We start from the raw sequence: 14603 nt of genomic DNA on the forward strand, positions 1-14603 counted from the left end.
TGAAGTGGGAATTATGAACAATACTGATAGTGCTTACCGCCAACAACCCTAAAGTTGTTCTTTTCACCAATATGGCTTTGTATTTGAAGGCAGATTAACTCTTTAAATAAGTATCTGTGAACATCAAATAAATCAGATTTTCTCAATAGTCAAACATAGAGGTAAAAACGTCTTATAAGCGATGTAAAAATGGTAAATAGAACCCACCATAGAACTCTGGTTCATGAAAATGTTATAACAGAGGTCAAGGTAAATTAAACAGTTTTCAATAGGGGAGTTTCGGGTTTTAACTCCTTTGTCGCTAAAGAAAGTTAAGTAACACTGTACCAGGTGATCTCATACTTCCTACAGCGCATGCTCCACTATCTACGTTCGCTTTACATCACTGTCACCAGAAGCAAACTTTGCAAGAAATCTTGCGGCGAACAACGCCGAGCTCACTGGGGTCGCGGTGATCAGACACGAAGTGATGTCAAAACACTAAAACTCTCTCTCAACCTTTGTTTGTAATAATACTCCATACACACACATTACTTTTATCTAACGTATGCACTGTATAAATATAACCAATACATGAAACAATTTTATTGTTCAATACTGATTACATAGTTCAGCATGAGAACACCAGCCGTGAGGCCAAACATGCCTACGTACACCTCGAAGTCTCCAAAGGTGAAACATGTATAGTATTGGCGGTGATGTAAAGCAAGCGTAGAGAACGCTGCACATGCGCTGTAAGGAGTATGATGTAAGTATAACTGTCAAAAATATAATGCAATTTTTGTTGATATGAATTCTTCGATCTCGTGTCTCATGGTGTAACGGAGGTACAAATGACATCTCTTTCTTCTAGGAACTTCTAAAATTCACAAAGATTCAACTCCTGAATTTACTCCATCCTTAGCCTTCTCTGAATAACTCTTTCAATTTTCAGACTCCCATGTTATGTCTACCATTTGTGACAGGTCGCAAGGTACATTAGGACTTTTTTAACCTTTAACGTTAAAAGAGTTCCAACTCGAACCTATAGTAATCTCTCACTGAATCCGATAAATTCCTGTATGTCTCGTGCTTTTTGTGACAATTGTGGAATTGGAGCTGAGTATAACGGTGTATATTCCATAATTAGTTAGGCGGAGAGTCTAATAGGTGCATTGAGGTGGCAATAAACCATATACCTGTAAGTTATGAACACCTTCTCTCCACCAGGGTCCCATCTAGCAAAACAGTGGCAACAAGCACATGGTGTTCCGTCCATAGCAATACAGAGTGAAGACATGTATCCCCATGGTAAATGCGTTTGACGTGTAGCACTATGGCAGGATCCCATAAAAGTTTCAAATCTCTGCTTCGGTATCCCATCTGGAGAGGTTTTCGTCAAACGCGTGCTGTTCCCTGTTCTGCTTCTCCCTCATACAAGTCCTGTTCCGAGTTAGCCGTCAAAATTATCTCCCTTTCCGCCATTTTCTTTAGATCATGTCGGGAGAAATGTTCAATAACAGCTGCTCCAATTCCATCTCCTAATATGTTGATGGAGGTCCGGCAGCGCGCTCTACAATAGGCAGTTAAAACACCATAGATATGACGATCTTGTTTAAAAAGTGTTGCATTTATGGGTCAGTATTAGACTTGTAAAGTCTTTAATTGCATTCTGATGATGGTTCTGATCGAGGAGGTCGATGGAGAAAAAACCAATACCGATTAAAATCCTAACTCGTTCCAAGCAAGAAACGGTTTTACATGGTTCCATTTAGGTGAAACTGGAAGGCCCGTGCAGGATTAAGAGATATGAAATTTCTTAAAATCTATGCGTCGAAACAGACATTTATCAGCCGTCAACCAACAAGAACATCGCAGGTCAATAATCGCAAGGCCAATTCCCAAAACGACGTATAACAAAAACCACAATAGAAATCAGAAAGTATATGAAGTACAAAAATAGGACGGAAGAATGCAAAGAGAAGCAGTCAACAGTTTTCAACACGCAAGGTTCTAGGCGACTGAATGAAAGCAGTATTCAAATCGTGCTACACTATAAGTTGTCGATAAAAGCTACGAAATACGTACAGAAACCAGTCGACAGCGAGCAGAGTGCTGATGTCGTCCGTGGGCAGCCCCATGGAGGTGAGGATCATAATCATGTAGATCACTCCGGTCCCCGGAACTCCGGCTGCTCCCATCGCGATCGACAGGGATAGGATACTGTGGAGAGGAATGTTACGTAAAAGCAGGATGATGCATGAAACGTTTTTTTAAAGGATATAGCCTAAAATACAGAACTGCAAGAAACTTTCTCAACTTTGTGGGACGTAGTATGGGTTTGAACCAGTTACCCTGAAGCCACGACTAGTGCCCAGCCTGGAAATAAAGTAGCTTGCATCGATGAGGTCAAGGCTGATAGCTGTCAAATCGACCCTGAGGAAGAGTCTGAATGAGGGCATTGAGGTGGTACCTCGTTCCCAGTGACCTCATCGATGACGTCAAGGCTGATAGCTGTCAAAACGACTCAGAGGGAGAGCCGGAATGAGGGCATTGAGGTGGTACCTCCCAGTGAGTTCATGTATGTCATTTTCAAAAGTTTGCGACCATTAATGAAATACATTCCTTAAATACAGGGGTAAATTGAGTTTTTGCCATAACTTTATCCAATGCCCTTAAAACCAAAATATTTGTTCTCGAGCTCCGTTTCAAGTATCCTTTATTTCTAGTTTTGTTATTGACCGCTTAATTTGATGTACGTGTGCCTTAGGCACATTTAGAACAACGTACGTGACGTAACAGCTATAGGCTGGAGATCTGTATTTCTGAAAGCTAAGGTAGAAATCTATGCGTCGAGACAATTGTATGCCAGCCGTCAACCAAGATGGATGCTCCTCAATTTTCTCAAAGCCAATTCCCAAAATTACTTTTTACCCAAACCATCAAAGAATGAAGAAGGCATATGAAGTACGAAATTAGGATATGTTCAAGGCGAATGAGTGAAATTTTTGTTCAAATCGTGCACCATCTCAGTTGCGCTTTGATTGCAACTGTTCACACATCATGACGCAGAGCATCAGAGATTTTCGATGCTCTGCCCATATTCACTTACAAGAGAATAATACGCATTGTATAAATCAAGAAACTTAGAGTGAAGGCGTTTGACGGAATAACCTTGACACACTAGTTTTTGCAGTAATAACTTATGACACTGGTTGAACTCGTCACACAACACTCAGGATCTAACAAATGCTACCTGGCGAGATGTGTACACGCTATGTGCAGGACCTTCAGTATACTGCTGCACCAGTAGGGATAATTTACAGTCAAAATGAAATTATCACTCTTATTGTAAAGTCTGCAAGAAAGGAAACTGCTTTGGTCTTTGTAGTAATATTAATGCAGAGAACATGTACGAGCTGGGGAATCTGTGGTTTTCTTTAAATAAAGCGAAGGTGGGTAAATATCTTTTACAGCGTTTGTTATATATGGGTTGCTTCAAGCTAGCAGAAAGATGACAGAAACACATCTAAGGTCTAACAGCGCTGTCGAACTTCCCAATGTTCAGACGGGCATAACTAGGTGTCAAGAGAGACGGGAAAGAGCAAGCGTTCGGTGCATTTTACCTTATAGTGACCAGCTGCCCAGCCGACAGGGGAATTCCGTTAAACTGTGCTATAAAGATGGCCATCATGGTGAAATAGAGACAGGTGCCGTCCATATTGACAGTGGCCCCTATAGACGCTATCAGCTTGGTCACTCGCGGGTCCACTCCATTCTTTTCCTCGAGACACTTAATCGTAACTGGCAGAGTGGCACTACTGTGAAGAAGATGTAGATGTAGTATAAGAACGGTGTCCTGTAGAAAATGGCGAAGGGTTACCCCAGACTATATATTTTATACTGGAATAACAGGATATCTAAATGAATAGGTCCGCGTGACTATGTCTGGTTTGTTGGCACAAACGGTCGTAAAAATATAAAAAATTTTCATACGTGTAATCCAGAATAGTCGATTTTCTCGAAATTTGGCGGTTAATGTTAATTATAAGATGTACGTCATGGGGAAAATGCTCCTGAGAAAGCTATGTGTTTTCAAAACTTCCCACTGGGCTCTACCTGATAAGGAAAAGAGACAAAAGCAGATTTGAGCGAGTATTCCATGTGAATACGGGTGTATTACATTCTGGGGCACCTTGATGCAACGCCCAAAAACGTGTATTGGCCGGGACAGCCCATAGTGTAACACGCATGGATGGAAAGTGCTCTCCATTACATAATAATGCAACACTATATAGGTAGCAACTGCTGCTCATAATGAAATAATACGGGTAGCAAGTGCTACCCATAGTGAAATAATTGTTATGTTACGGGATCTTATTAGACTGTCCGTGTCCTGGGAAACTTCGTAGTGGATGTAATAACGGCCTCATGGAAAGAGAACAAATGCAGTCGTATTTGTTTCAAACAGTTTGACTTGTGAGTGGGTTGAATGGAGTGCCGACGTTCTACTTATTCTATATTTGTAGTTTTGAAAATCAGGATAAAACGTTTAAAATTATTGTGGAGAGTATAGAAAATTGTAGTCATTTTTGAACGTTCAAAAATAATTTTCAAAATCAGACAAAAGCGCATCTTATCTAATAAAAAAACCATAACACATGTTTAAAGCTTACCTACTCTCAGATCCAAAAGCGAAGAGCATAGCTGGTACCATACCAACTAAGAACTTGAGGGGATTTTTGCGTAGAAAAACCAGATATAGCAGAGACAAAACAATAAAGCCGTGAATAAATAACCCGACCAGCACAGTCACAGTAAAAATGGCCAGATCTTTGAAGGTTTTTGTTGGGTCGTCCATCTCCGCTAACTTGGATGCAATCAGAAAGGCGATTCCAACAGGCGAGTACCTGTTAAAACGCACACAACCGCGGCATGAAGAACAAATCGCATAAATAATAGCTGTCTATAGGTTAGTGTGTTCGTATGGTTTTCGCCGAGAGCAAGAATATTTCACTTCAGTTCTAAGTTGGCAGTGACTTTCTTAGGTAAATGAATCGGAGCTCCAGGAATAAACCTCCGATCTTTAGTAAATAACTGACTAACTTTCCTACAAGGCGGTTTGATTTAAAAATCGTGTTTTAATAATCTGCATTGGTCAAATAAAGTGTCTCATATTCCAAATGCAATCTTTTGTAAAATTTGAGATATAGCTAAAGTACAACGGGGTTATTACTCGAATGTAAATAGATGTAGTTTTCTTCAAAACATACCATTAATATGTGGAGTATAATGGAGTACACGGAAATCAGTGACTTTTTTGTGTAAGAGCTGTCTAGAATATGTTGATTCGTGTGGAGTGCGTTGCTGACTATGTTGCAATGAAGTACAGAGTGATACAGATTGCAATTGTAACTTGCAACTTGTAAATTGTGTGAAGTTTAATTAATTTCTTATTAGACGAGGTTAACTGTTGGCATCAAAAGAATCATTATGGAAGTGCAGTTATACATACAAAATACAATGCATCTATTGTTGATATGTCTCTTGTTAAAATGGCAGGCTATGTCCAGCGTCCAAGCCAGTCATTCAGTCTGAGATATAAGTGGAAATGTGGAATTACTCACCAGATAAAAATTGCCACGAGCTTGAAACTGACAACTCTCAGAGCCTTAAAGAAGTCTAAGAAAGGCTTGGCCTCGTTTCCAGAAGCGGAAGTGACGCAGCCAAACAGTATGGAAGCAACAACCAGGCCCATCATGTTGATACCATCAACTTTTTCCACGATCAGTTTTATTTGTCCTTCATTCTTTGCATCTTCGTCTGAAATTTCAAATATCTTTAAATCAACCTGAATTTACAGCTTGTCAATGATATCGCCTGAATATGCTAATTTTGTTGTGTGAGCGATGATGGATATTTTGATGTTAAACCATATATATCTTGACATGTATATTCAACATACTGGTAGTCTATACAATTTTTATGCTGTATCAAGTATCAATGGATTCTGTGCGCTAGAATAATCTGCTACAATAACAATGCCTAAATTTAACAGCTCAAGGCAGTCACTAAATCGTAGCACGGGGGGGGGGGGTCGTTTTCCCCGTGCGCACGTAGCATTACCTATACACGTATTTGCCGTGGAAACCAATACGCGGTGTGATAGCTATGTGCACGTTTAGCAATAAGTGTACTTTGTGAAAGGGGACAAAAAGGACTAGAAAATTTTTTGTTTCATTTTTTTCAAAATGTATTCTAAAATTTTTTTGCACAATGTTTTGATGAACACGAAGCACCCAACAGACAAATATGACAAACACCTCTGCCAGCTTCTCCCATATCCTGAAAACATGACCTACGTCGTCACATGGGGTCACTGTGAGTTCGTGTTCAGCTCAAGCTGGCTTCTCCGTACATGGAGAAGTCTGCCAGCAACTTGCGGATGGTCGTAGGTTTCGCCCGTACTCTGGTGGGTTTTCTACCACCAGAATGCTGGCCGCCGGTATATAAGATAAATATTCTAGAGAACGGTGTAAATCACAAATCAAATAAATAAAATAATACTTCGTACCAAGGAGCTAAAACTTTTAATGACATTTTTAAAAAATTCTTTTATGTCCGACACGTTTGTAGAGAAAGGTGCAGTCTACATGCAGTGGTATGGCACGTGTACAGGCTAAGTGTCATATACATACCAGCCATGATTAAAATCCCTGTGGTATGGCATAGATCCACTTTAGATTTTGACGATGTATGCATTTTTTATGTTGAAGTTTCTTATTATACAAAAATTTAAGAAAAACGATGTGTTCGTTTATCAAGCTGCAAAGAAGCCAGATGCAATCGCCTCTAAATTGATTGAAGTTGACTGAAAACAATTTTATATTTTTTATACGCAGGTCGAACATAGGAAAATCGACAGATTATCTTCTTCAGTCACAAGCATGGAGATCATATATACAGTAAGAGAGAAATAATACATAATGCGTAGTGGACACCAGCTTCTTCATTTAGTTTTATAGATTTATTTTAATTAGGTGTAAATATCTATAAAACAACAACAACAACAACAAAAAACGGACAGAAAAATTCTCGTTATACATACAGCTGGATGGAAAGAAGGCAGTGTCTTATAATTGTTTTAGTTTTACTGGAATTCCACGGTTGTTGCTGTTTTTCTCCAAAAATCGTGTTTATTTGCAAATCCCAAACTGGGTTAGATCACAGAACTGATAGTGAGTACGTCAGAGCGCTGATTTTCTCTTGTGCAACTGCGGACTAAATTGCCTATTCACCTATAGTAGGCAACAGATCTTCTGACCGTCCAGTTTTACAGTAGAGTTGTTGTTGGTGCCATATGTTCTGGTCTGCTGGATTACCATGGCTGTGTTCTGTGCTCATGCTGGGCCTTATTATCACCACATCGTACTGAAGATGAAAGCAGCTGACATATTGGACAAAATGCGTGTCTTACCACTGATATTTTTCACAGCGTTCAAAACCGAGGAAAAAGATGACGAGTTGCCCATAGTCGTCGTTCCATCGCCTGTCACTTCTCTAGTCTTCTTCTGCATGAAAAGTTGAATATTGAATAAATAAGCATATTGCCTTTTATGACAAGCTTGCCCAGAGTTCTGAGGTACCAATCTGCTATCACAATGGATATGTGGACAACACTGTGTCAGTTATTACTATGAAAAACTGCCATTCTTTGACCTAATTCTGCTTAAAGTATGCTTCTGTGAACATTTACAGGGAGTTGTAAAGACAAGGTAGATTCCTTTCAAGGTTGTTATCTTACTTCACTAACTTTCATCGTGAATAGATTATGGCAATAATCGCATTTAAATGAAGCGCTAAAATAAAACTTAACTGAGGTACGTGTAAATTAATATACAAGAACCCGGTTTTCGATATTACGTGTGACCATTTGCCACTATCACACTGTCCTTGCAGATCTGGTTTTATTGTCCTGGCTATATTTTACTCAGTGTACTCGGATAGTTTGGACAGCGTGTCTGTTGCTTCTCATGTAGTGAAACTGCGCTAGATTATTCGGATAGCAATGCTAATTAGAGACACGCTTGGTTGATCTAGGGTTGATTCATTGATGAACTTTGTCTAGAGGATTGACAAACTAAGTCAACAAACAGCTGATTTTACCTCTGTAACTCTCATTTGTATGTATTAGCGTTGAGAAAAAAACTAGTTAAACTATAACGTCTTTATTTGGCAGACTTAAAGGACTCGTGTTTTATAAACAAATAACATAACGCATGTAATTCGATATTCGAAGTGCGTTTTGTGTATATGTAAGTCATGACGTCAGGTGTTCATGCAGACAGTGACTTGATAGCTGACTGTGGTGGTGTCACGTACAGAGCTCAATACTGTGATTGGTTAGTCAGAATACTACTGGCAGCCTCTTCCCAATAAAAAAATTGTAGTTTAATGCAGGTTGTAAAGAATGAATGAATGATTATGGCTTAACGCCACATCGGCAATATTTCAGCCATATCTTGGCAAAGGTTGTAACGATATCGTACAGCTTAAATCTCAGCACACAATGGAACAACGTGTATCAAAGCGCTTACCGATTTGAAGCAAACTTCAACAAGGTTGTCCGGGACCATGTTCCTGTGAAATATAATTCAAGTTGGTGTTATGATGCAGTCTTTCGATATATACAGGATGGACGTACTTCTCACTTGTAGAGTAACCTTGTCTCTGTAATGCATGTACGCTAATATTTAATGACACTGGTGATATTGTCTTTATCTGTATATCTATATACTGAACCATTGATGTTATATGTTCGCACCCAGTCGTCGCTGGCCCCCTTCCACCCACACATAAACCAGATGTCGACATATTGCTGAAATATTGGTGTGTACAACGTAGCTTCAAATAACCAACCAAATAAATAAACATGATCCTGTAGAGTAAGTTATATGTGTTTTGAAGAAATGCATGTATTTCTTACACAATTATGCATATTTACTAAAGACTGTGGCGGATTAAAGCGAGAGGGCAGTAGGGAGAGGCCAGACTTTGTCTAAAATGAGACAATAGCATTTTAACGGACAAACCAACTGCAAACTATCAAGCGAATTCTGGGTCCGAACATACACTGAGTGTTAAAAATTGGTTGTGAGTCGTGCTGAGACTTATTTTAATTACCGAACAGACCGTTTGGCCTGCCACCACGTGACGTATACGCAAGAAAATAAATACTACTATGCTTCACCGAAGACAAGTGCTACTTAAAAAGGTAACATGCACAAATTGTAACAGCAATGTTTACCTGAAAAGATCCATGAAGGCGAGGCCTGGATTTGAGGATGAGGAGGGGATGTCTGGGACCAAGCTTGGCCGCCCACTTGTCCTATCCCCCGGACGAACTGTCACTACTAGAATTACCCCTAAGACAGACGCAAGCACGAGGGTAGAGATGTAATAGGCCGAGGCCCGAAGACCAATCTTTCCTGAAGACCGGATGTCGATTTCGGCCGTAGCGCACAAGAGACTTGACACAACGATCGGGATTAACAGCATCTTCATACTCTGTAGGAAAAGCTCCCCGGGAAAACGAAGGTAGACAATCTCTGGCTGGCTAAGTTTGGGGTCTTTGGAGTTTAGGCCTAATCCAATGGCGACCCCAACAAGAACTCCAACCAACATAAGCAACACCAGCAAGTTGGACTTCAGGAAACCGACGAAACATTTTCGTGTGACAGACTTGGGCAGCCATTTGCGATCCCTTTCCTCTGCGTTCCTAACAAGGTCATCCTTCGGATTAAGGGGCTCCATTCTTTAAGAGTATCCGCTTGAAAATAAAAACAAAAGCCGTTCAGTAAAGTTGTATGAAGTGTTCATCTACTCACACTAATATCAGTTCCACTTGCGGATAGAGAAAAATACAGCGACTGGGCTATACTCCATCCAAAGCAGAAGTACATGAACGCGTGACTCAAAAATACATCAACGACCTCATCGAAAGTGTCGCGTTCCCTGTTTGAAACAACTTCCCAAATCAAGTGCAAGTGAGAGACCTGGTGAAATAGGTCGTGCAGTCCTCCGTATCACATTATTCGGATAGGTCCCATTCTGTTTTAGATAGGTGACTGGCAATAGCCGGGCAACGAATGCCGGTGACCTTCATAATGCTGGGTGCACGCTTGGGTAAGCGCACTACACACTGGCCTTTGTACTAAAAAACACTTCGTCTGTCCACCAGAGCAAATCGCACCTACCTCCCGTCGACCGATTTGAGTCAAGAAATGTATAGTTTTTTTTTTGTGAAAGCGGGTGACACTTGATTTTTCTTGCTTGTTGAATCTGCTTTTCTGGCAGGTAAATAATCCGTGGACTATGAGGGACAATGCCCAGTTAAATAAAGTCGGTCCAAGCCGCACTATTTTGTTAGACTAACAGCAGAGAATGATTTGATTTTACTCGGCTTATGGAGGAGAGGAAATGTTCAGCAAATGGGTCCATCGTCCAGCGCCAATGTACAAAGTAACTAGTTAGCCAACGTTCACAGTTCATACGCTGTGCTTGGGTATGGCGTAAAACACCACATTAAGAAATACACATTGTCGGGCAGGCAAGTGTGAAACGTTCGAAATAACGTGACCAAAAAACTGCCAATAGGGTCAGTGGGAGTTGTATATTTGAATTAGTCACCTATTTAATTACGGAGAAATAGAAAAAACTACACGACACCAGACTTCTCGGTCCCATGGGAAACATTTGATTTTATAGCTGTTTTACGTCACATACATTTTCTCGTCAGTGTCATGAGCAAACCACCAATCGGCATTCTCTCGTGTTTAACTCGTGAACCATAAAGTGACATTCCGCGTCGATGATCGCAAACCTATTTCCAAAGCAACCTAAAACTCCAGTTCCCAAAGGAATATGTAAGAAATAATATATTAATATTAAAGTTGATTACAAGTAAGAAAGAAGTGGCCAACAGATAATGAGATGGAGAACGACTTGTGGCCTTCAGAGAAAGTTACTCTACGCAAATGATCCGCATTTAGTCACTAAGGCTTCACAGAGTTGGGAATTCACAAATTTCCTGTGAATACAAGGTCGGGGTTAAACCCACGCCTTGTAGGTCCTTACGATTGAAATAACTTAACCAGCTTATTCACTCGGTCACGCCTCATTGTCATTTGACCCGCGGAGTTTGTAGATTTTTACAAGAACAGCACAAAAAAGATTTAGAGTATTACCAGTTTGTTCACTTATTTATTTGTTTCTTTGCTTGTTTATGTGGTTGGTGTTTTACGCCGCACTCAAGAATATTTCACTTATACGACTGCAGCCAGCATTATGGTAGGAATAAACTAGGCAGAGCCCGGGGGTAATCCACGACCCACAGATTGCTGGCAGGCCTTCCCCGAACGGCCGGAGAGGAGCTCATGTTGTGAGTTTCTCGCTGACAGTTTTCACAGAGCATGAGATGTAACAGCTGTGACACTTCAATCCATTTTCTCTGCATATATAGATATGCAAGGATTAGATCTGTTTAATTCAGATCTGTACTCTTCCATTCACTAATCCGGATCTAGTCTGGAACTCACCCTTTAGAGTGCTCTGTTCTCAGCATGTAAAAGCTGCTACTACACAACAAAAAGATGTTCTCATTAATTCTGAAGTATTTCTGACCTCATATCACACAGTTCTTCGTAAAGAGTAAAGCCATCATCAATTATGATCACAATTAACCCAAATATACCTGGCATGCTGACAGCCAGCCAAACTCCACCAAGCGCCATCTTTGATTCGCCTCAGCCGTACTCGGCGTCGTCCACAAAAACACATACTCGTGTAATATTAGGATTGAAACCAAAACTGTACACCATTAAAATCATGATTGTCTACTTGTATAGGAGTCCGGGTAATTTTTATTTTAATGATGAGAGGAAGGAACTGCAAGCAACTGGAAAAGAAAAGAAGATTCTCTTAATTTTGGGAAGAACAATCCAGTCCACCTAGCAGAGAAGTAATGCGATTCGAGAAATTGCGGTGTGCGAAGTTCAGACGCCGTCCGAGTGCTTGACTCGGCTACAGTTCAGTTAATTGCGGCGTCATGGTCTTGATTATTCCCACATAATGAGGTGATAAGAATTCAAATAGTGGACGACCAGCGTGGGACTCCCGTGACCAAATCCTGGAAACAAAGGTTTGAAAGTGCTTTTTGGATTTCCTCGTGGACACTAAACATTTTTGACTTGGGCTTGCCGCTCAAAAGTCCCGGGCATTTTGGGGAGGGGTAAATAAGGATCAGATAGGGGTCAAAATTAAAATTTGTTCTAATTGCGTCATTCTTATATCAAATTACTTATCTTGTCACGAGGAATCCAAACATGTATACTTTGATTTATATCCGATCATGACTGAGGGCGCTATGACGACAAAACCCCAAAGGTCAAGGCACTTTTGATTTCCAGTTAAATTCACTAACATGGCTAACAACGTCCGATTTTCATGAATTTAGTGTCTAACCATATGTTTTTTTTTCTAGGTGAACAGTTCAACCAACCGACTTATAGATGGTAAGATAGAAGTTTTTTTTAAATTTCAAAATGGCTGCAAAAAAATTGAAACAAATAATTTTAAAAAATAGCACAAATAATTGGTAAATATTGCTATATAACAGCCAAAAATATGTTCAATGGGGAGAATAAATACATCACAAGATATTATCAGTAAAATATTTATTCTAGTTAGATTGATTATATGCATAGTGCATAACTAGGTCTATACAGACGAGCCTGACGAGCATAACCAGGTCTATACAGACGAGCTTGACGAACATAACTAGGTCTATACAGGCGAGCTTGACGAACATAACTAGGTCTATACAGACGAGCTTGACGAACATAACTAGGTCTATACAGACGAGCTTGACGAGCATAACTGGGTCTATACAGACGAGCTTGACGAGCATAACTAGGTCTATACAGGCAAGCTTGACGAGCATAACCAGGTCTATACAGACGAGCTTGACGAGCATAACTAGGTCTATACAGACGAGCTTGACGAGCATAACTAGGTCTATACAGACGAGCTTGACGAGCATAACTGGGTTTATACACACGAGCTTGACGAGCATAACTAGGTCTATGCACACGAGCTTGACGAACATAACTAGGTCTATAAAGAAACTGTTACGCACTAAAAGAACAAAAGAGTACACCGCTACAGACCGACTTGTTTTAGGCGCACAGCACATTGCCCATTATTAACGAGACAGTTTATTAATAAGCATTTTCCCCTGGGCTATGCCCGTTTCCTCCCACCATAATGCTGGCCGCCGTCGTATAGGTGAAATATTCCTGAGTACGGCGTAAAACACGAATCAAATAAATAAAATACTAATAAACAGATTTCAAGAGACATATATGGACTGAATACAAGTAGAATACAAAATGCGGCATGTAGCTTTCTTCCTCAACAGCAACAGCTAAATGTGAGACACCATTCGAATACGTTTACTAATCCATTCAGTGTGGAATTTACGCGAACTATATGTATGCGTAATGTAGGCCATAACTCTGTGTCACGTATGGACATAACTTTGTGTCCGATATGGACATGTATGAAGGCGACAGCGATAAGTTGGAATTTTACCGTTTATATGACTGTATTATTTGGTTGAATGTTTACTTTATGAATAATAATCCAAGAGTGTTGAAGGTTATTTGCAAGCAACAACAAGTCAATTTGCAAAAGCACAGTGGCACTCACGATCAGAGAGTAGACCTCTATATACAGATGAGATTATAGCGTAACCCCTAGTATTGCATTTATGAATGGTCATTAAGTCGGGCCCCGATATTAAATGTCAGCAGTGAAGAAAAAGATTTTCTCTTCCCCAAAAAAATTTTTTTCGCTTCCAAAATTTTTTTTTTCGCTTCTAAAAAATATTTTTCTTCCTCCAATTTTTTTTCACTATGTAATATTTTTTCTTTGCCAAAAAAACTGATTTGTTCACCTTGTCACTTTCACGGCTCCGTAACTTTGTAGGATTCCAGTTTAAGATATTCTTCAACAGAAAGAGTTTTTTGCAGCCATTTTGAAATTTAAAGGTCATAACTTCTGTGTTACCATCTATAAGGTGGTTAGTTCAACTGTTCACCTAGAAAAACATATGATTAGACACTAATTTCATGAAAATCGAACATATGTTAACCATATTAGTAAACTAAACTCGAAATCGGAATTGGCCTTTGGGGCTTTTCGCCATGGCGCCCTCAGTCATGGTCGGATATATGGATTCCTCGTGACAAGACGAGTAATTTCATATTCGTGTTGACACAATGTTATGTGCACAACTGCCGTCAGCTTCTAAATTTAGCTTGCCACTGTTTACATATGCTAAGTTCAGGGCCTGCTGTCTGCCTCTGCCTTAGAATGTTCCAGAATACACTCAGTTCGGTGCCTGTTTGTTTACATCAAGTGTTCAGGAATTTTCTTATTCTAGACAATTCCACCAGGCTATATAAGACCTATGAAAGCAGGTCAAAGGAAAAGAACGGAGAATTATTGAGAGTTTTTGGATGCTTTCGCTGTGTGTTACTTTAGTAGGCCTTTTGTGCTGAATT

At 40.0% G+C, this 14603-nt stretch overlaps 1 protein-coding gene across 1 annotated transcript; it reads right to left on the reverse strand.

Moving 5' to 3' along the window:
* Nucleotides 1-1377: 1377 nt before the first annotated feature.
* LOC135470618 (excitatory amino acid transporter 1-like) lies at nt 1378-9792 on the reverse strand. The gene is made up of 8 exons (XM_064749654.1): nt 9287-9792; nt 8577-8619; nt 7457-7550; nt 5607-5802; nt 4656-4889; nt 3606-3800; nt 2068-2202; nt 1378-1552 (listed from the first exon to the last, which is right to left on the reverse strand). Exons 1-8 carry the CDS (start codon nt 9790-9792, stop codon nt 1378-1380), a joined length of 1578 nt encoding a protein of 525 aa, XP_064605724.1.
* Nucleotides 9793-14603: the final 4811 nt, after the last annotated feature.

Source organism: Liolophura sinensis, chromosome 7 (genome assembly GCF_032854445.1).
Source record: "Liolophura sinensis isolate JHLJ2023 chromosome 7, CUHK_Ljap_v2, whole genome shotgun sequence".
NCBI lineage: Eukaryota > Metazoa > Mollusca > Polyplacophora > Chitonida > Chitonidae > Liolophura > Liolophura sinensis.

What these genes read in the sequence shown, in the direction of transcription:
- LOC135470618 (XM_064749654.1), bottom strand. Translation starts at nt 9,792, where the DNA reads ATGGAGCCCCTTAATCCGAAGGATGACCTTGTTAGGAACGCAGAGGAA. An exon ending in TTGAAGTTTGCTTCAAATCG is followed by an intron (nt 7,551 to 8,576) that starts GTAAGCGCTTTG and finishes CTTTTCATGCAG; the next exon opens with AAGAAGACTAGAGAAGTGAC. An exon ending in GCTTTTGGATCTGAGAGTAG is followed by an intron (nt 3,801 to 4,655) that starts GTAAGCTTTAAA and finishes TCTTCTTCACAG; the next exon opens with TAGTGCCACTCTGCCAGTTA.